At 39.5% G+C, this 19,883-nt stretch overlaps 1 protein-coding gene and 1 long non-coding RNA gene across 12 annotated transcripts in view; one reads left to right on the plus strand and one right to left on the minus strand.

The window, feature by feature from the left end:
• LOC134299486 (uncharacterized) overlaps window positions 1–19,883 on the minus strand; it is a 76,783-nt gene that overhangs the window by 46,603 nt on the left and 10,297 nt on the right. The gene's annotated exons all lie outside the window — the stretch shown is intronic.
• dst (dystonin) overlaps window positions 1–19,883 on the plus strand; it is a 448,648-nt gene that overhangs the window by 34,836 nt on the left and 393,929 nt on the right. For all 11 annotated transcript variants that reach the window (XM_062982326.1, XM_062982385.1, XM_062982334.1 and 8 more), the window contains exon 3: window positions 14,189–14,377. In XM_062982326.1, coding sequence (XP_062838396.1) covers window positions 14,189–14,377 — 189 coding nt within the window. The remainder of the gene's footprint in view (window positions 1–14,188; window positions 14,378–19,883) is intronic.

Consider the following 19,883-nt stretch of genomic DNA (forward strand, 5'->3'; position numbering starts at 1 on the left):
CTCCCAGGATTCCATAGCATTGAGTCAGGGCAGTTAAAAGTGGTGTCAAACTACATTAATTTTATGATGTAGAAGCCCCCTCAGTGAGATGGCGGCTAAGAGCTATGGATTCTGGGCTAAACTAAGAACAGCATCTGGGCCTACTGCTAAAACCGAGGCCCCATCTACGCTGCCATGCAATCTTGTTTCTGAATCCAGATTCTCTGCTTTGAACTGGATGTTTTGGCAACGTAGACTCATATAATCCAGTTTATAGCAGTTAAACTGTATTCAGAGACTAGATTACATGGCAAGAAGGGTCCAGCCTGAGGTGACAAACAGAACGGCACCGTCTCAAATCGTTTGTTTGTTCTGTAGGCCTCACTATTCAAACTTCACTTTTTTTCAGTCAGATAAACAGACCTGACTTCCAGCAAAAGCAGCTGTATAATGGAGTACGAAGCTGGGTTGTATGGCAGTGTAAGTGAGAACTAAATTTCACATGATTTTAGTCAGATGCTTAGCAAGTGGATGAAAGCCTACAGGGATCCTCTTGCATTTTGTTAATTTTGAGTGCCTTCTCAACTTAAAAGGACCCTGCCACAGGGTTTTCTTGGCAAGATTTGTTCAGAAGAGGTTGGCCATTGCCTTCTTCTGAGGCTGTGTGTGACTTGCCCAAAGGTCATTGGCTTGGCTAAGCGGGGATTTGAATCCAGAGCTTTAGTCCAGCATTCAAACCACTCCACCATGTTGTCTTTCTCTTCATACATAGGAAACCTCAATCCCTTGAAGGAAAGTCAAGATACAAATAGAATAATAAATTTTGTGTGTTTGTGTGTATGTATGTATATGTATATAAATGTCCCAGGTGTCACAGCACGTTAAACCACTGAGCTGCTGAACTTGCTGACTGAAAGGTTGGCAGTTCAAATTCGGGGAGCGGGGTGAGCTCCTGCTGTTAGCCCCAGCTTCTGCCAACCTAGCAGTTTGAAAACATGCAAATGTGATTAGATCAATAGGTACCACTTAGGCGAGAAGGCAGTGGCACTCCATATAGTTATGTAGGCCGCATGAACTTGAAGGCGTCTACGGGCAATGCTGGCTCTTCGGCTTAGAAATGGAGATGAGCAACAATTCCAGAGTTGGACACGACTAGACTTAATGTCAGGGGGAAACCTTTACCTTTAACCTATATTGTGTGTGTGTGTGTGTGTGTGTGTGTGTGTGTGTGTATGTATGTGTATATATATATATGTGTGTGTGTGTGTGTGTGTGTGTGTGTGTGTGTGTGTATATATATATATATATATATATATATATATATATATATATATATATATATGTTGCATTTTTACCCTGCTCTATCTCACTCTGGAGGGGACTCAGAGCAGCTTCCAGTTTGGCAATAATTCAATGCCACATTTAAACATAGAAGCATACAAATACACAACACATTAAACATTAAAATAAGAAAATAAAGCATGTAAATGCAATTAAAAACTGTTAAAAACGTAGCACCTAATAAATACAGATAATAAAATATGTACACACACACAGAGGGAGAGATTAATAAACCGGTATGAAAATGTAATTTGCTGCTTCACATTTATTTGGCACATAAATCAACATTTGAACAAGGGGTTTCTAAAGACAGCACTTGGTGTGCCATTTGGTAATGAAACTGGTTGCCTTTCATCCAATGTAAATCACACATCATCATATGAGGCATTCTGCTTCCTTAAAGGATACTATGTGCATAAAGTGGGGTTATACTTAAGAGGTGACACACAAACACACAGTTGGGTTGCTGTGGTTTTACAGGCTGTATGGCCATGTTCCAGAAGCACTCTCTCCTGATCTTTCGCCTGCATCTAAGGCAGGCATCCTCAGAGATTGTGAGGTCTGTTGGAAACTAGGCAAGTGGGGTTTATATATCTGTGGGAGGTCCAAGGTGGGAGAAAGAACTCTTATCTGTTGGAGGCAAGTGTGAATGTTGAACTGGCCAGCTTGATTAGCATTGAATGGCCTTTCAACTTCAAAGCCTGGCTGCTTCCTGCCTGGGGGAATCCTTTGTTGGGAGGTGTTAACTGGCTGTGATTATTTCTTGTCTAGAATTTCCCTGTTTTTTTAGTGTTGTTCTTTATTTACTGTCCTGATTTTAGAGTTTTTTTAATACGGGTAGCCAGATTTTGTTCATTTTCATAGTTTACTCTTTTCTGTTGAAATTGTTCATATGCTTGTAGATTTCAGTGCCTTCTCTGTGGGATTCCCCCAAGCAGGAAGTAGACAGGTTTTGAAGCTGAAAGGCTAATCAATACTAATTACGCTGGCCAATTGCAACATTCATACTTGCCTCAAACAGACAAACAGACTTTCCACAGATATATAAACCCCACTTGCCTAGTTTCCAACAGACCTCACAACCTCTGAGGATGCCTGCCATAGATGTGAGTGAAATGTCAGGAAAGAATGCTTCTGGAACATAGCCATAGTCCAGAAAACTCGCAGCAACCCAGTGATTCCAGCCATGAAAGCCCTTGACAACACATTAAACACACAGTTGTTACATCAGCCTTGTAAGCTGTGACTGTGTTTTAACTCCCTTTTCTATTTATGGGTCCCTGATCAAGACTGGTGACCATTTGTCAAATGATGGTAGTACAGCTCAGTAGTACAAGATGTTCAGTCTCAGAATCCGTGACTCAGACCAGTTCCGAGATAAAAGGAAAGCCTCAGTTTTGAAAGAGTCAGACATTGGAGTCAGTGAATGATACTGCCTTATAGCTCCTATAGTTCATGCATGATGGCTGGAAACAGATGGGATGCTGTTGACTTATAGAGGAATACATGTTCTAGTCTGGCAACTTGTGCATAACATGTCTGGTTTCAGCCCAGTTTGGTGAGACAACTTCACAGTGTTCTGGTGTATACGTTTTTCCTTTTAAAGGAGTGAAGGAAAATAGATATAGTGGAAATAGATATACAATCTGCCCTTTATGTTCACACATCTAACTTTTGTATATTTGATATAGAAATATAATACCTCCAACTTCACTCAAACAACCTCTGTTCTACTTACACTATGTAACAAAATTTGAAAAAAAATCTATTCCTGGTTTGAAAATCTTATTCCTGTTTCGTTGTGTGGTATTTACTTTGAAAGTAGTTGGTATACTCCCAGAAATTTCACTTTTGTGGCTGTCACAAACTATGTTAAATTGGTTGAAACCCCATGAGATATTCATAGAAAAACTATAGCAAAACGTGCTGCTGGATGTCACGCAAAAACAAAGTTTTTGCAGTTTAATAAACATTTTCCATGCTTTTAATGATAGAACCAATTAGGAAATGACATTTATAACCCAGAAACAAAACCGTGTTACATAGTGTTATTCACAGATTTGATTAAAATGCTCTCTCGAGGAATCTCTAGGATCTCCAGTGTAAATCTGTAGTCAACTTGTCACAGAAGCCGATTGTAGAATTGTGTTGGATTACCTACAGATGGCTAGAGAGGTATTTTTGTTCTGGTCATGAACTGTAATAAAGTGTTGTTGTTGTTGTTGAGAGGTATTTTCTTAGGTAAAAAAATAGTGTTTATCTTAATGGGTGGGAGTCCTGTGACCTTACGAATTGTAGATGGCTGAGTGTAGTACGAAATAAATGTTGTGAAGAGCCAATGTGGTGTAGTAGTTTGAGAGTTGGACTATGACTCTGGAGACCAAGGTTTGAATCTCCACTCAGCCAATCTTGGACAATATACCTCACAACCTCTGAGGATGCCTGCCATAGATGTGGGTGAAACATCAGGAGAGAATGCTTCTGGAACACGGCCATACAACCCAGAAAACACACAACAACCCTGTGATTCTGTTCATGAAAGCCTTTGACAACCCAACTTTGGACATGTCACACTATCCCAGCGTCAGAGGAAAGCAAAGTCAAGCCTTCTCTGAACAAATATAGCCAAGAAAACATTACAATATGGTCATTTTAGGGTTGCCATAAGTCAGAAATAATTTGAAGGCACACAGTGGCAACAGCAAATGAAAAATATACCAACTTCATTGTCATAAAATAAAGTTAGTGGTATGTGGTACATCAATTGATACTACCATTGAGGATGACCATCTATCACGGGGGGGGGGGGGGTTGATTGTGTGGTTCTACATAACAAGGATATGTATAATTGGATGGTTCTTGTAGTCTCTTCCAGCTCTATGACATTTTTCCTGATTTGAGCCAGGAAGGAAGTTTTAGTCTTTTTTCACATAAATAGCAGGGACACTCCAAAAAACAACAGGAAAAATGGCTTTTAAGATGTAATTTCAATCCTTCGTTGCATATAATAGTTCAAAAACTAATTTTTAAATAATATATACATACATCTAGTGACTTTGGCTTATATTCATGAAGTCGAAGCCTGTACATATTTGTTCAAACGAAAAGCCCACTGTATTTCGTGGAATTTACTCCCAGCCTTAGGCACATGCAGGCACTTTTCACTATCCCAGTAAAAGGGATATCCCTTTTAAAAAGCTTTTTTTCCTTGTCATAGCCAATTGCTTATTTCAAGGGGATCAAAATGAAGGCAAAGCCCCCTTCAAATAAAAATTCTGCACTTCAAATGAAATTTCCCTTCAGTATCCAAATTTCTAATATTGCAGTAAATTTGAACAGTTATAAATATAGTTTAAGCATCTAAAGAAAAGGGGAAAGCTAGGTAATCAAAGTTATGCTAAGCTAATATGACAAATATAATAGTTGGAGGTACAAATAGTTGTCAGTGCCTCATTCTTTGCAGTGCTTGTAATTTGAGGATTGAAGGAAGGGAAATTTTATAGAGGTAGAATTATGATTTTTATGGGCCCTGTACTCAACTCCACATTCCTCATAGCTACATTCTCAGTATAGCTGCTCTTATGCCAGATTGAGAACAACATTGAATGACATGTACAGAAGACATAAACCAGGGTCCTGTGTAATATGTCAGAGGGATGGCTGAACTTCTGTTAGGTGCAAGATGGATGAGAATCAAGTGCTCACAGAAGTAACTGCTTTGGATCTTATCATGATGTTATGTATTTGTTTAAATTACTTTCACCAGCATCTAGAAAATGACTGGCATGCAAATTAATATATTTCCATCAAAATGTGAAAGAAATACTTTCCAGGGATAGAATTTTAGTCCAAGAACTTCTCAGGGGTGCTTAACGGTTTTCCATTTTAAACAGTTGAATCATAGAATAATAATAAAATAATAGAATTGGAAGAGACCACACGGGGTCATCTAATCCAAGCACAATCAAAGCAGCCCTGACAAATGGCCATCCAGCCTCTGTTTAAAAGCCTCCAAGGAAGGAGCTTTCACCACACTCCTGAGGCAAAGAGAGCCACTGTTGAACAGCTCTTACTATCAGGAAGTTCTTCCTAATCTTCAGGTGGTGTATCCTTTCCTATGACTTGAACCCTTTACTCCATATACTAATTTTTTAGTAGTTAAAAATGCTTGTCTTTTAGGCAGTCAGAAATGCTGAGAGCATAAAAGAAAGCTTGCACTATACAGGCACTTTTGCTGTGCTTGTAGATATAACTGTAATAGTTGCTTAGGGATAATCTGACCTTTTTCCCAGCTACAATTGTGCTTTTTAAAAAGATAATTGCACCACTAGCATTCATGTCTTCTGGGCATTCACACCCAAATGCCAGCTCTGAGTGCCTGGGACCAGGTAGAGTCCATATCATTTTTTTTTTGTCAGATCAGCGCCTAGCAGTACTCAAGGGACATTTAAAGCTATAGCTTTTAATTTCACAAACTGGTTGCTGTCCTCTACCCTAGGTGCTGATCCAGCTAACTCATGAACAATACAAAAGGAAGTTTTAAAAGCTTGTTGTAATAGGTGACTCTTGTATGTGTCTCCTTCTATTTTGCATCGTCCAGCTAGTAGTTTTGAAAAACTTACCAAGGCTGAGTCCTGGAGACTGGATATCCCCGTTGTCCTGTTGACAGCTATTAAGTGTGAATAATTGTGCATAGAATCATAGAATCATAGAATAGTAGAGTTGGAAGAGACCACATGGGCCATCCAGTCCAACCCCCTGCCAAGAAGCAGGAAATCGCATTCAAAGCACCCCCGACAGATGGCCATCCAGCCTCTGCTTAAAAGCCTCCAAAGAAGAAGCCTCCACCACGGCCCCGGGGAGAGAGTTCCACTGTCGAACAGCTCTCACAGTGAGGAAGTTCTTCCTGATGTTCAGGTGGAATCTCCTTTCCTGTAGTTTGAAGCCATTGTTCCGTGTCCTAGTCTGCAGGGCAGCAGAAAACAATCTTGCTCCCTCCTCCCTATGACTTCCCTTCACGTATTTGTACATGGCTATCATGTCTCCTCTCAACCTTCTCTTCTGCAGGCTAAACATGCCCAGCTCTTTAAGCCGCTCCTCATAGGGCTTGTTCTCCAGACCCTTAATCATTTTAGTCGCCCTCCTCTGGACGCTTTCCAGCTTGTCAACATCTCCCTTCAACTGTGGTGCCCAAAATTGGACACAGTATTCCAGGTGTGGTCTGACCAAGGCAGAATAGAGGGGGAGCATAACTTCCCTGGATCTAGACGCTATTCCCCTATTGATGCAGGCCAGAATCCCATTGGCTTTTTTAGCAGCCGCATCACATTGTTGGCTCTTGTTTAACTTGTTGTCCACGAGGACTCCAAGGTCTTTTTCGCACACACTGCTGTCAAGCCAGGCGTCCCCCATTCTGTATCTTAGATTTCCATTTTTTCTGCCGAAGTGAAGTATCTTGCATTTGTCCCTGTTGAACTTCATTTTGTTAGTTTTGGCCCATCTCTCTAGTCTGTCAAGATCGTTTTGAATTCTGCTCCTGTCTTCTGGAGTGTTAGCTATCCCTCCCAGTTTTGTGTCGTCTGCAAACTTGATGATCGTGCCTTCTAACCCTTCGTCTAAGTCGTTAATAAAGATGTTGAACAGAACCGGACCCAGGACGGAGCCCTGCGGCACTCCACTTGTCACTTCTTTCCATGATGAAGACGACACATTGGTGAGCACCCTTTGGGTTCGTTCGCTTAGCCAATTACAGATCCACCTAACCGTAGTTTTGTCTAGCCCACATTTTACTAGTTTGTTTGCCAGAAGGTCGTGGGGGACTTTGTCGAAGGCCTTACTGAAATCCAGGTACGCTACATCCACGGCATTCCCTGTATCGACCCAACTCGTAACTCTATCGAAAAAAGAGATCAGATTAGTCTGGCATGACTTGTTTTTGGTAAATCCGTGTTGACTATTAGCGATGACCGCATTTGTTTCTAAGTGTTCGCAGACCACTTCCTTAATGATCTTTTCCAGAATTTTGCCTGGTATTGATGTGAGGCTGACCGGACGGTAATTGTTTGGGTCGTTCTTTTTTCCCTTCTTGAAGATAGGGACCACATTCGCCCTCCTCCAATCTGCTGGGACTTCTCCCGTTCTCCAAGAACTCTCGAAGATAATTGCCAGTGGTTCTGAAATAACTTCCGCTAGTTCCTTCAGTACTCTTGGATGTAGCTGATCTGGCCCTGGGGACTTGAATTCGTTTAGAGTGGCCAGGTGTTCCTGGACAACTTGTTTCCCTATTTGGGGTTGGATTTCCCCCAATCCTTCGTCCATTCCATGTTGCTGAGGTTGAAGATGGCTTTCTTTTTGTGAGAAGACCGAGGCAAAGAAGGCATTAAGTAGTTCTGCCTTTTCCCTGTCCCCTGTCGCCATCACCCCATCTTCTCCTTGCAATGGCCCTATCGCCTCCTTTTTCTTCCTTTTTCTACCAACGTAAGCAAAAAAGCCTTTTTTGTTGTTTTTTATGTCCCTGGCAAGCCTGACCTCATTTTGCGCTTTAGCCTTGCGAACCTTTTCCCTACAGGTGTTGGCTATACGTTTGAATTCTTCTTTGGTGATTTCTCCCCTTTTCCACTTCTTGTGCATGTCACTTTTGAGCTTTAGCTCGGTTAGAAGTTCTTTGGATATCCATTCTGGCTTCTTTGCACTTGTCTTATTTTTCTTCTTTGTTGGCACTGTTTGCATTTGCGCCTTGAGTATTTCACTTTTGAAAAACTCCCATCCATCCTTAACTCCCTTGTTTTTTAATATCGGCGTCCATGGAATGCCGCTCAGTAATTCCTTCATTTTTTGGAAGTCAGCTCTCTTAAAGTCCAGAAAGCGTGTTTGACTTGTCTTAGTTTCAGCATTCCTTTGTATTGCAAACTGCAGGAGCACATGGTCACTTGCCCCTAAGGATCCAACCACTTCAACTGTATTGATCAGGTCTTCCACATTTGTTAAGATTAGATCAAGAGTTGCTGATCCCCTTGTTGCCTCTTCTACCTTCTGGACCATAAAATTATCTGCAAGGCAAGTGAGGAATTTGTTGGACTTTGTACTCTTGGCTGAGTTTGTTTTCCAGCAGATATCGGGATAATTGAAATCGCCCATGACTACTATATCTCTTCTTTGTGCCTGTTTGGTCAGCTGTTGACAGAAGGCTTCATCAAGTCCTTCATCCTGACTCGGAGGTCTGTAGTAGACACCCACAACAAGATCTTTTTGAGTCCCGGTTCCCTTGATTCTTATCCAGATGCTTTCAAGCTGGTTTCCCGGATTACAGTCTTGCATTTCTTCTGCAACGTAACTGTTTTTGACATATAAAGCTACTCCCCCTCCTCTCCCCTTTGTTCTATTTCTGTGAAAGAGGTTATAGCCCTCAATGGTTAAATTCCAGTGATGGGAGTCATCCCACCAGGTTTCAGTGATGCCTATGACATCGTATGTGTGGTGCTGTGCTAGAAGTTGGAGTTCGTCTTGCTTATTTCCCATGCTCTGAGCATTAGTGTAAAGACATGTAAGCCCCTGTGACCTCCCCTTGAACTGTTTATTTGGGATTATTGTGCTCTCTGTACTTGGTCCTTGCTGTGTTTGTGCAGCTCTCCGTTTAGCCTTTTGGCGGTTCCCTGTGGTCGTGGGTAATATAGTGTTCGCCAGGCTGTTGTTCCCCTCCCCCAGTGGATCTAGTTTAAAGTGCGCCTGATGAGGTTTGTGAGTCTGTGTGCAAAAAGATGTTTTCCTACTTGTGTGAGATGCACCCCATCGCTTGCCAGTAGTCCATCCTCTTGGAAGAGTAGACCATGGTCAAGGAAGCCAAAATGCTCCTCTTGACACCATTTTCTGAGCCAGTTATTGACCTGTACTATTTTTCCGGCCCTTGTAGAGCCGTGTCCTACAACGGGGAGGAGGGATGAAAAGATCACATGTACATTATACAGTTTTAGCTCTGTTCCCAGAGCTCGAAAATCATTTGTGATCTTTTGAAAAGTATGCCTAGCGGTGTCATTGGTACCTACATGAATCAACATAAGGTGGGGAGGGTGATGGGGCTTTAGGAGCCTGCTGAGCCTCTGAGTGATATGGTGTATTTTTGCCCCTGGGAGGCAGCATGTTTCTCGAGCCATCCCATCCGGTCTGGAAATGATGGCTTCCGTTCCTCTAAGGAGGAAGACCTGTTTCCTTTGAGGATTGACAGGGTCCCTTTTGTGCAAGACAGTGTGTATGTCCCCTGAAGAGTGTTCCTGTTGAAGTGAATCATGTAGGTGTAAAGTGTTGTCCTCCTCCTCAACATCCCCAGTGCATTCATCAATGACAATCCATTGAGATACATCCGAGAGCCCATTACTCTCCCAAGGATGTTCCTGTTGCTCCTGGTCTATGATTGGGGATGGAGCATTTGCATGATTACATAAGTGTGACTGTGGTGATGCACTGTCCCCGTCAGGGCTATCCCCTGCGCATTGATCCAGGGTGGTCCACTGAGTGGTATCTAAGAAACTGTGGTCCTCCACAAGATGTGTTTCCTGATTGTATGTTAATGATGTAAGAATTTCAAATCTGTTGTGTAAATGCAGCTGAGCAGAGGAGTTCTGCGGAGGCTGCCTGGTCCTGCGTCTCCTTCTATGGGTGACCTCCTTCCAAGCCTGAGGGTTGTCTACCTTTGAGTTGATCTCCCCATAAGGTTCCTGATCATGGTCTTGGTGGTGTTGGTGTGATGCAGGCTGCAGATCCACAGCAGCGTGTTGTGCAGTGTCCAAGAAGAGCTCGAGTGCCTGAATGTCCTTAAGGGTCTTAATACGGTGCTCGAGCATGCAGTGCATATTGCAAATTTACAGGTGTGCACTGCAATTTTGGATAGGTTTACATCAAAATAAGTCCAACAGAATACATTGCGAGTTATTCCCAAGCAAATGTAGGCACATGTACACTGACAATGTAATGCAGTTTCAAACCAGTATTAAAATTGGTTTTGCTGTACAAATGATTACATAAGAAATCATGGAACTATATGGGATGCTGATTACACAAACCACAGAGCACTGATGCTCATTAAGGGTTTTCCTTTCTGCACTTTTGTGGGAGTTTGCTGTCTGGCCACCAAAGTTTGAAGCTAGGTTTTCAAAATGCATAAAACGGTCAGTGTAGATGGGGCCCCAGTTTAAAACTAAAGCGTAACTCGTCTCTTACAACCCATCTGAACTTTGTCTTTTACACCCCTATGCACATACAACCAGCCTGCAAGTGTTTAAGGGATTAGTGAACGCAGAGACTGGCAAAGTTATTTTCTGTGGTCATGTTTACTGGGGATTCTAGGACTTGTAGTTCCAAATATATTTCCTTCCAAGTGTCATCTCAACTTCTTGTTGTGGTTGTGTTAGTGGTACCTTCAAATTGTTTCCGACTTAATGAATATTGTAAGGCAAACTTATCATGGGGGTTTTCTGAAGCTGAAATTGTGAGTCGCCTACGTTCATCCAGTAGGTTTCTGTGGCTGAGCAAGGAATCTAACCTTGGTCTTCAGAGTTGTAGGGGGCATCAACACTGTAGAATGCATGTAGTTTGACACCACTCTGCCTACAAGGTCACAATGGAAAAATGGGATTTGTAGTTTCGTGAGGTATTTTACTTTTTGGCAAAGTAAAATTACAACTCCCATAGTGGTATCAAATTGCATTAATTTTACAGATGCACCCCTAGTCCAGTGCTCAAACCTTTACACCAGTGTGGTCCAACCTTTAGTTACCCGAGGGCCAATAAAACTTTAGTATAGGAATGTGAAGGCCAGAGACATTCCAGAAAGAAAACGTTTCTTAAAAACCTAAAGCAGTAAGACGGGTAAACGATTTTTTTCCAAATGTCAAATTAAAATATTTTTCCAGTAAGAAGGGCAAGGACCAACAAAAATGAATTGGTGGGCTGCATGTGGTGGCCTGCGGGCCACAGGTTGGACCACACTGCTCTACACCATTCAAGCTCTCAACATGGAGGCTGTTATGCCACCTGAAGTAACCTTCCTGCTAGTTAATAGAAATGTTGATCCTGTCCCTATCATGACAAACAAATATCTGTAATTCCACAATGAAAACTATATTGGTACATGCATTATGAAGATTTAAGATGCAACCTTGTACATACATATTAAAAAGTAATTCCTATTGCTTTTTTGGGGGATTATTCCTCATAAGTCTTAGTACTCCAAAACCAACCACATTACTGTCCACTTTTCATGTGAAAGGACTCTCTTTCTTATAGCAAATAACAATCCCCTCTTAAATGTAAAGTCGTAAGTCGAAGATTATGACTTTGGAGTGAGATATAAGTGCAGGTATTAACAGCAAATGAAGTCTTAAAGGTATCAAGATATTGTGCTGAGAAATGGGGAAAGGTTACTATTTCCAAAATTAAGTTTAACCATAGTACTTTACTAATAATTATATCAATTATTATGCCAGCTGCTGTGAAGAAATGAGTTTTTTTTAACTTAGAAACCTGTGGGTTAAATCTTTTTCAAGGTTTATTCACACACAGTTAATCCCTCTTTGGCCTATGTCTCTAAGCACTTTGGGAGCTGCTTAACTATTCACAGATTCTTCTGTTACATAACCAATACTGCTCAAAATTTTATTCTGCTTGCGTTTGTTGAGCTATATATCCAATGTGTACCTTTAAAAAATAAAATCACAAACACTCTTGCTATCTACCTACTTCGGTATTGCAGTCTTTAAAAAATATTTTTGTATCCATTATTTATTTTAAAACCTATGTTTTCTTATAGTTTTGTCCATAATTAATAAATTCCTTTCTCTACCCATACCCTCTAGATAGTGGTTCTCAACCTGAGGTCCCCAGATGTTTTTGGTCTTCAACCTCAGAAATCCTAACGGCTAGTAAACTGGCTGGGATTTCTGGGAGTTGTAGGCCAAAAACATGTGGGGACCCCAGGTTGAGAACTACTGATCTAGACCAAAATAAATGTATGTGTAGAAAGGGAAAATCCCTAACTGGGATTACGAAATATGGATGTAGATTGTGCTGATATGATCAGATGCACTTTGAAGAGTATTAGTGTCCTATTGATTCCAAAAGGATGTGAGACACAGTCCTCTCAGAATTAAACACTTTAGAGATGCACTAAATTCAATAGAAAGATCAAGGGCACATCTACACTGTTGAATTAATGTAATTTGACACCAATTTTACTTTCATGGCTCAGTGCTATGGAATCATGAGCGTAGTAGTCTTAAAATGTCTTTAGCCTTATCTGGCAAAGAGTGCTGGTGTCTCACCAAACTAGAACTCTCAAGATTCCATATCTTTGAGCCATGGCAGTTAATGTGATGTCAAACTGCATGGATTTGACAGTGTAGGTGAACCCTATGTGTTTCCAGAACACTCTTAACACTGAAACTAATGGCACTTCAAAATGCTTAGCCTTGTTTGGATAATGTCCAACTAATATCTTTGATTGAAAGTAATCGCCAATACAACTTTCCTAAATTGTACAGCTTCTTTTATTATTTTAATAAATGTCATAATGGTTTTGGAACTTTTAGATCAAGTTCTAATCTTTAATGTTTATAGAACCTGAATTACTTTTGCAACAACTCAGTAAAGATGGCTGCATAAAACCAAATAAAATAAAATAAAATAAAAAGCTCTATTTACATCTAAACACCATAAAATGATATTTAAAAAACAAAATTGACTGCACAATTTGAAAAAAGCAAACCAAAATACTATAAAGCTATATTTTTAATTATGAAGAATTGAAATGTGTTGAGTCTTCTCCGCTGAGATTGTATAGGTTACTTTTGCTGTCTCAGCCATGCTATTTTTGTCGTTGTGTGCTTTGATTACGTTACTGACTTACAGTAACACTAAGGCAACCCTATCATGGGATTTTCTTGGCAAAATGTGTTCAGAGCCTCTGCTCTCCACTAAAGTTAAGAGAATGGCTGTGATATTAACATCATTAAAAGCCCCGTATGTTCTGAAATATACTCAATGTGAATGACTTGTCTTAAGAGAAGCCGCCTTGAGTCCCCTTTGGGGTGAGAAAAGTGGGGTATAAATGGGGCCAATAAATAAATAAATAAATTATAGGAAAATTGCAGCTTGTGTATGTATTACATTTTGTTTTATCCAGACTTTCCTCCCAAGAACATTGAGATGGCATGTATAGTGAAGATACCTCCTGGCATTTACCCTTATCACACCATTAAGAGATAGTTTGAGAGATAGCAACTAGTCCAAGATTATCCAGTGAGCTTAATAACAGTGGAGATTTGGACACTTTTTTCCTATGTCTCATCCGTATCTAATTTATCTTAGTTGTGAATAATACATTTTTCCCTATTAAGACCTCGGTTATTAGCTTTCATAATTGTTTTATCATTTTATTGTTGTATGTTTTCGGGCTTGGTCCCCATGTAAGCCGCTCCGAGTCCCCATTGGGGAGATGGGGCGGGGTATAAAAATAAAGTTATTATTATTATTATTATTATTATTATTATTATTATTATTATTATTTCATCAAAGTGAATTTTTCAATGACACATTCCTGTTCAGCTTTTTAAAAAAAAATACCAGAGAGAAAGCAATATAGAAGTGGGAGATTAAAAGTTTAATAAGTAAATGTGTGCTTTTTAAAAACTGCATGATCAGGTTTGCTTTTAATATCATTTTATAGTATAGTGTATTGTATTGCTATTTTAATGCAGTCATCTTTATTATGCTATTTCAATCATTGGCTAATACTTTGTTGTAAATAGAACCGTGGCATTTCTATTATAAAGAATATACTACCAGATACTATAAAATTCCTTTTCATTCCTCTTAACAGGGATTTAGACCGAGTCCACGCCATATTAGAAGACGTGTGGTCCCTCGGCTTGAAGAAACAAAGCCCTTGGTAGAAGCACGTCAGCTCAGTGAAGAAGAAACATCTGTTAAGAAAAGAAAAGTCAAGAAAATCAGCCGGGTCCAGCCAGAGTTCTACCATTCTGTTCAAGTCACACCTACTCGAAAGCCAGTAAGTGTTCTCCCACTCTTAATACAATGAGCTATTAAAATATAACACAGTGTAAAAACAAAAAGCTAGAATCTCTGTGGCTCGGTGAAGTGAAATAGGAAGAAGTCCTAACATATATAGCATCCCAGACTGAGTTCCCTTCCTACTAAACTTTGGGCCGTTCTATGCAGACACTATCATTCAGCTTAGAAGTGGATTTAAAATAATCAGTTTCTCTGTGGGGTGATTAAAATGACAGGTCTAGAATTAGTTTGGGTCTAGGAAGGGGTTACATTGAATACAGAACCTGGCCTCCAATTGCTTTGCAGGTTTTAATCCCATTTCTGAGGGAGATGTGCATCAGTGTACGAGAGGTATATGGGATGGAAAAAAGGGGAAACTGATAATTCAAAGTGGAGATAATCTATTACCTCCATATTTTGCAGAGTTAATTTCACTTTGGATCTGGGATATATAAGGATTAGCTGCAGCACATTTTTGACATAACTTGGACTTTCTTTAAAGTGCTGTGTCATTTTGATGTGCATTGCAGAGTGCATTGCCCACTTCAAACTGAATTGTAGTGTCTTCCCTTTGTTATACTCTATCCACTATAGGCAGTCTCCAGGTTAAAACCAAATAGGTTCTGTATGTTTGTTCTTAAGTTGAATTTATATGTAAGTTGGAACAGGTACATTTTTAAGTGTAACTGCAGATATATAGATATATACATATATATGGCTTTGGACTAGCTTTGGATGGCATAGGGAAGGGTAGCATCCCTATGGTGCTGGTTTTGCTGTCTGTGCCTCTGTTCAGAAGATATCATCTCGCTTTCTATCCCTGTGATAATTGGATTTTGAATATTTTGAGTTGTTGTGGAAACAAGGATTGGTGAGAGAGCTTCAGTGGAACCACCTTTTCCCCATGAACACTCTTTGAGGAGTGAATCTTCCTTTCAAGGAGTAGATTTCTCTCACTTCCTGTTGTATAACTATGAGTCTTGTAACTCAGGGACTACCTGTATTTCTGTTCTGCTCATTAGATAGATAGAAAAAGGTACCAGAAGATTATTTTATATACCCATGTATAAATCAACCTTATGTGTAAGTCAAGGGCAATTTTGGTGCCAATATTATGGATTTTGATATGATCAATGGATAAGTTGAGGATCATTCTTTGGAGAGCGAAAAGTGTCATCACATAGGGGAAGCTGTCCTTGCTGCCTCCACCTTTTCTCCACCCATGCATTCAAAAAGTGGCACTATGGCAAAGAGATTAGAAGAGGCCAGTGTTCGTTTCTGGATGAACTAAGCTCTTGCCTTTTGCCACTCTACACAGGGGAGGGTATGGTTCCTTTTTTTTATGAGAACAAAGGCACGGTAGTCACACTGACTCATGGATAAATTGACCTAGGTTTTTGGAGTTGATGTTTTGACAAAAATTTCTAGACTTATACATAAGTATAGAGCAGTGGTTCTCAACCTGTGGGTCCCCAGATGTTTTTGGCCTACAACTTCCAGAAATCCCAGCCAGTTTACCAGCTGTTAGGATTTCTGGGAGTTGAAGGCCAAAACATCTGGGGATCCACAAGTTGAGAGCCACTGGTGTATAGGGTACTTGCAGAAATAAGTGGGTTATACAATCATGTAAACCAACCAAAGATCCAGAAGGCAGATGATTTACTGGTGACAAGGGGATAGTGCCTTATTAGTCCAGTACTGAATGGCAACTCAACATTCATCAGATACATTAATAACTGAGGTCAGTGTGTGGAGGGGCATTATGCACGAGAGAGTCCCTCATGTCTTGAGAAACCACTCCAGTATTCAGAAATGACCACTTACAGTATTTCAGCATTTTGTTATGGGAAGCACAATGAGTCCTGTGGCACCTCATGGTGAAGCAGGTTAAAATGCAGAAAATGCATTAATCTTTAAGCTGTCAGTGGACTATTTATTGTTTTTGCTGCAACAGGTTTGGCTTGGCTGTTCTTTGGAAAGTATTAATATGAGACGTGGTGAAGAATGCTTCTGTTGTGAGACAAAGCCCTTTTTAAAAAAATTGGAATCTTTTTTTTGTCTGCAGCAGCATTATTATGTGTTGAACTTAACGTGTGTTGTACTTTTATGTGCATGGTTATACTTTAAATGCTTTTAAATTGTTTTGACTTAGTGCTGTTTTTAATTGAGTAGTTGTTTTTTTTTTAGCTATTAAAACATTTTTGTTTACAATCACTAGCTAAGCTGCCTGGGGAATTTTGGGACTTGTAATCTAAACTGTAACTATTTCAGACTGCATGAAGACTGTAACCCTCTGAGTGAAACAGGTTAATTTGTTTATCCTCTAGGTTTTTCATTATATGAATTATATAATTAATTATATTGGGCATTAATCTAAACATAGTCATCTGGGATTAAGTGCCACTGAATTCCATCGGTGTGACTTTTTTTTGGGGGGGGGGGTTCATTTCAAGACTTCCTTGTAAATGTATGTGTGGACAAGGGAGCTAATAACATCCTGAACTTTATCCTCAAGTATTCTTTTCATTCATTGTTACTTCCAGCACACAGTTGTGTTTAGCAAATATAAAAGAAAAGGTCTGGGTGATTCAGACTTTAACAATTAACTTTTCAGAGCCCACACACATTTTTTGGTTTGATTTTTAACTATGCTTCAAAGGATTCCCACAAGGTTTTTCAGTTATCATTTAAGAATGATATTGTCAAAGAATGCATGCACTGAAGTTGCATAAAACCAGCATGAGAAGTAATAATTGCCAAGCCCTATCTAACAGGACATTTGTAGTAGAATGCCACCTTTGACGTAGAAAATTTGTCAAGATTAATTTTGGATTTTGAGTAGGCAGATCAATTTATTTTTAAAAAGGGTCATAGTCTCACCAAAATTAAGCATGTAGTTTTTATAGATTTTTTAAATAAGGAAAGTATAGATATAATTCAATTATAGAAATCGACAGGACATAAACATTCCAAAATTACCCAACACTGACTCTGGCTCATAAGCGTTCAATCTCAGTGTTTGTTTTCTTATATATACAATGACTCAACTACTGTTTGAGTTTGCTGAACTCAGATTTCCTAACATTTCAGATGTTTCTGCTTTGAAATGTATGTGTAGGGAGGTGCTACATTTTCTTCCAATAGTATGTTTACATCCAGTTATCTTACATCCCAAAATATCTTTTTTACCCAGCACTATCTGTATCTGTCAAAAAACTCTTTGTGAGGACAGCTTTTTACATTTCTGGAACTGAATAGGAAGGAATTGCAGCTGGTGAGGGAAATGTGGAGATTGGGATCTTCTTTAGTTGTCCCTCCACATTTGCGAGTTAAGCATTTACAGATTTAATTATTCATGGGTCGCTGTATTTACTGCTGCTTTCACTACGGTACTCTACTGAACAGATAAAATGTATTCTCTCTAGCCATTTGTAGGTCCTCCAGCATGGAAATAGACCAAAGAATTTCACTGGAAGACAAATGCTAGAGATAGAGTTTGCCAGTGTTTATGTTTTTTATTTATATTTGTGGGAACAGGAGCCCCTAACATCCTCAGATGTGGAGGAAGTTCACAGAAGACACTTTCCCTCAATGAAAATATCTTCTGATTGTGCTAGAGGCTTTTTGTATCCAAGCCATAATTTTTCAGGGAAAGTTCTTCCACATTAAATATTTTTAAGTAAATGTGACAGAAAATTGAGACCAGAAACCAGCTTGTAGTTTCTTCCTGTTTTTGCATACAGTCTTTGTGTCCATTTTTAATTAAAGATGTAGAAGGTCATCCAATGTGTCTACAGATGATCTATAAAAATAGCTGTTTTATTAAATTTACTTTGTGCGATAATCTAGTAAAAACATTATATTCACTATTGCACCATGAATTCTTCATATTATCATTTAGCCTCTACAATATTGCAGCCAGGTTTCTAAAAGAAATAGAGGCAAAGGTCAAAGAGAGTGACTTCCTTAAAGCGACAGAGTAAGATCAGGGCAAAAGTGGGATCCCAATTTGGGATTTGCCTTACAGCTCAGTCTAGCATTGGACGGGGGCGCAGGGGTGGGAGTGAGGCTGGATCTACACTGCCATATAATCCAGTTTCTGAATGCAGATTAACTGCTGTGAAATGGATTATATGAGTCTACACTGTCATATAATCCAGTTTAAAGCAGATAATCTAAATTCAGAAATGGGATTATATGGCAGTGTAGATGGGGCCAGAGGGAGGGAGCAGCTTCTCTAACGATAATACTTTTTAACTTTTACAATAATTTACATGATGGGTGCAGTTGATTAGAGATGTGGGGTGTTGAGATTTTATAGTGATTTCCAAACTCTAGTTCTCCAGGCCTTTTGGACTTCACATTCTAAAAGCCCCTGCCATCTGGAGCAATGATCACTAGGCCAAAACACCTGGAAGACAAGAATTTGGGAAACACTGAGATACTACAATGTTACATACTGTATGTATCCCAGTAGACAATTTATCCAACATTTGCTTATCCAACGTTCTGGATTATCCAACGCAGTCTGCCTTTTAGTATCAATGTTTTTGTAGTCAATCTTTTCGATTTTGATTTAAATAAATTGTATTGAGTGCTACATTGATAAAATAGTTTAAAAAACACCTTAGTGGATTGAGGGGGAGGGGAGTGGAAAGATTTGCAAAAAGCAGAAAAGGAAAGAAAAGGAGGAAGAAAAAAGAAAAAAAGGGAGGGGGGAAAGGAAAGAAGGGGAAAGAAAAGGGGTGGTGGGGTGGGGTGGGGAGTCTTTTCTTTCTTGACTTCCCTTCTTTTCTATAATGGTGTCTTGTCAAATGATCTTTTCATCTATTGTTTTCAGTCTTTACTGCTTTTGTCTTCAATAGTTGACTTATCTCAGTCTGTTAATGGGCGTTATATCAATACTTTAATTTTTTCGTTCTTCATCCAATCCTTTATTGGCGTTCAGTCTGTCATCGTCTTTGGTTTGTTCTGTGTCCTTGATAGTAGAAAAGTTAATTGGTCCATATTCATTATATCCCATATTTACTTTACCCAATCCTCCTTATTTGGTATTGCTTTTTGTTTCCATAGTCTGGCAAGCACTATTCTGGCTGCAGTTGTTAAATATGTAAATATTTTATCTTCGTTCTTCCCCCATTGCATGTTAGACATCCCCAATAGGAAGTATTCTGGGACTAAAGGAATTCGTATTTTTAGAATCTTCTGACACTTGTTATGTATCTCTCTCCAGTAGAGTTTTATTTTTTCACAGGACCACCACATATGTAGATAGGTACCATCGCTTTCCCCACACTTCCAGCATTTGATATTCTTGTCTTTTGCAAATTTTGTTATTTTCTTCGGTGTCATATGCCATTGGTAAAACATCTTTAACCAATTTTCTTTTAGGTCATAGGCATATGTATAATTTAACTTTTTTCCAAATTATTTCCCATTCGTCTAATGTAATTGTTCTTCCTATATCCCTCGCCCATTTTATCATACATTGTTTAATCGATTCC

Source organism: Anolis carolinensis, chromosome 1, assembly GCF_035594765.1.
Source record: "Anolis carolinensis isolate JA03-04 chromosome 1, rAnoCar3.1.pri, whole genome shotgun sequence".
NCBI classification, from domain to species: Eukaryota; Metazoa; Chordata; class Lepidosauria; order Squamata; family Dactyloidae; genus Anolis; species Anolis carolinensis.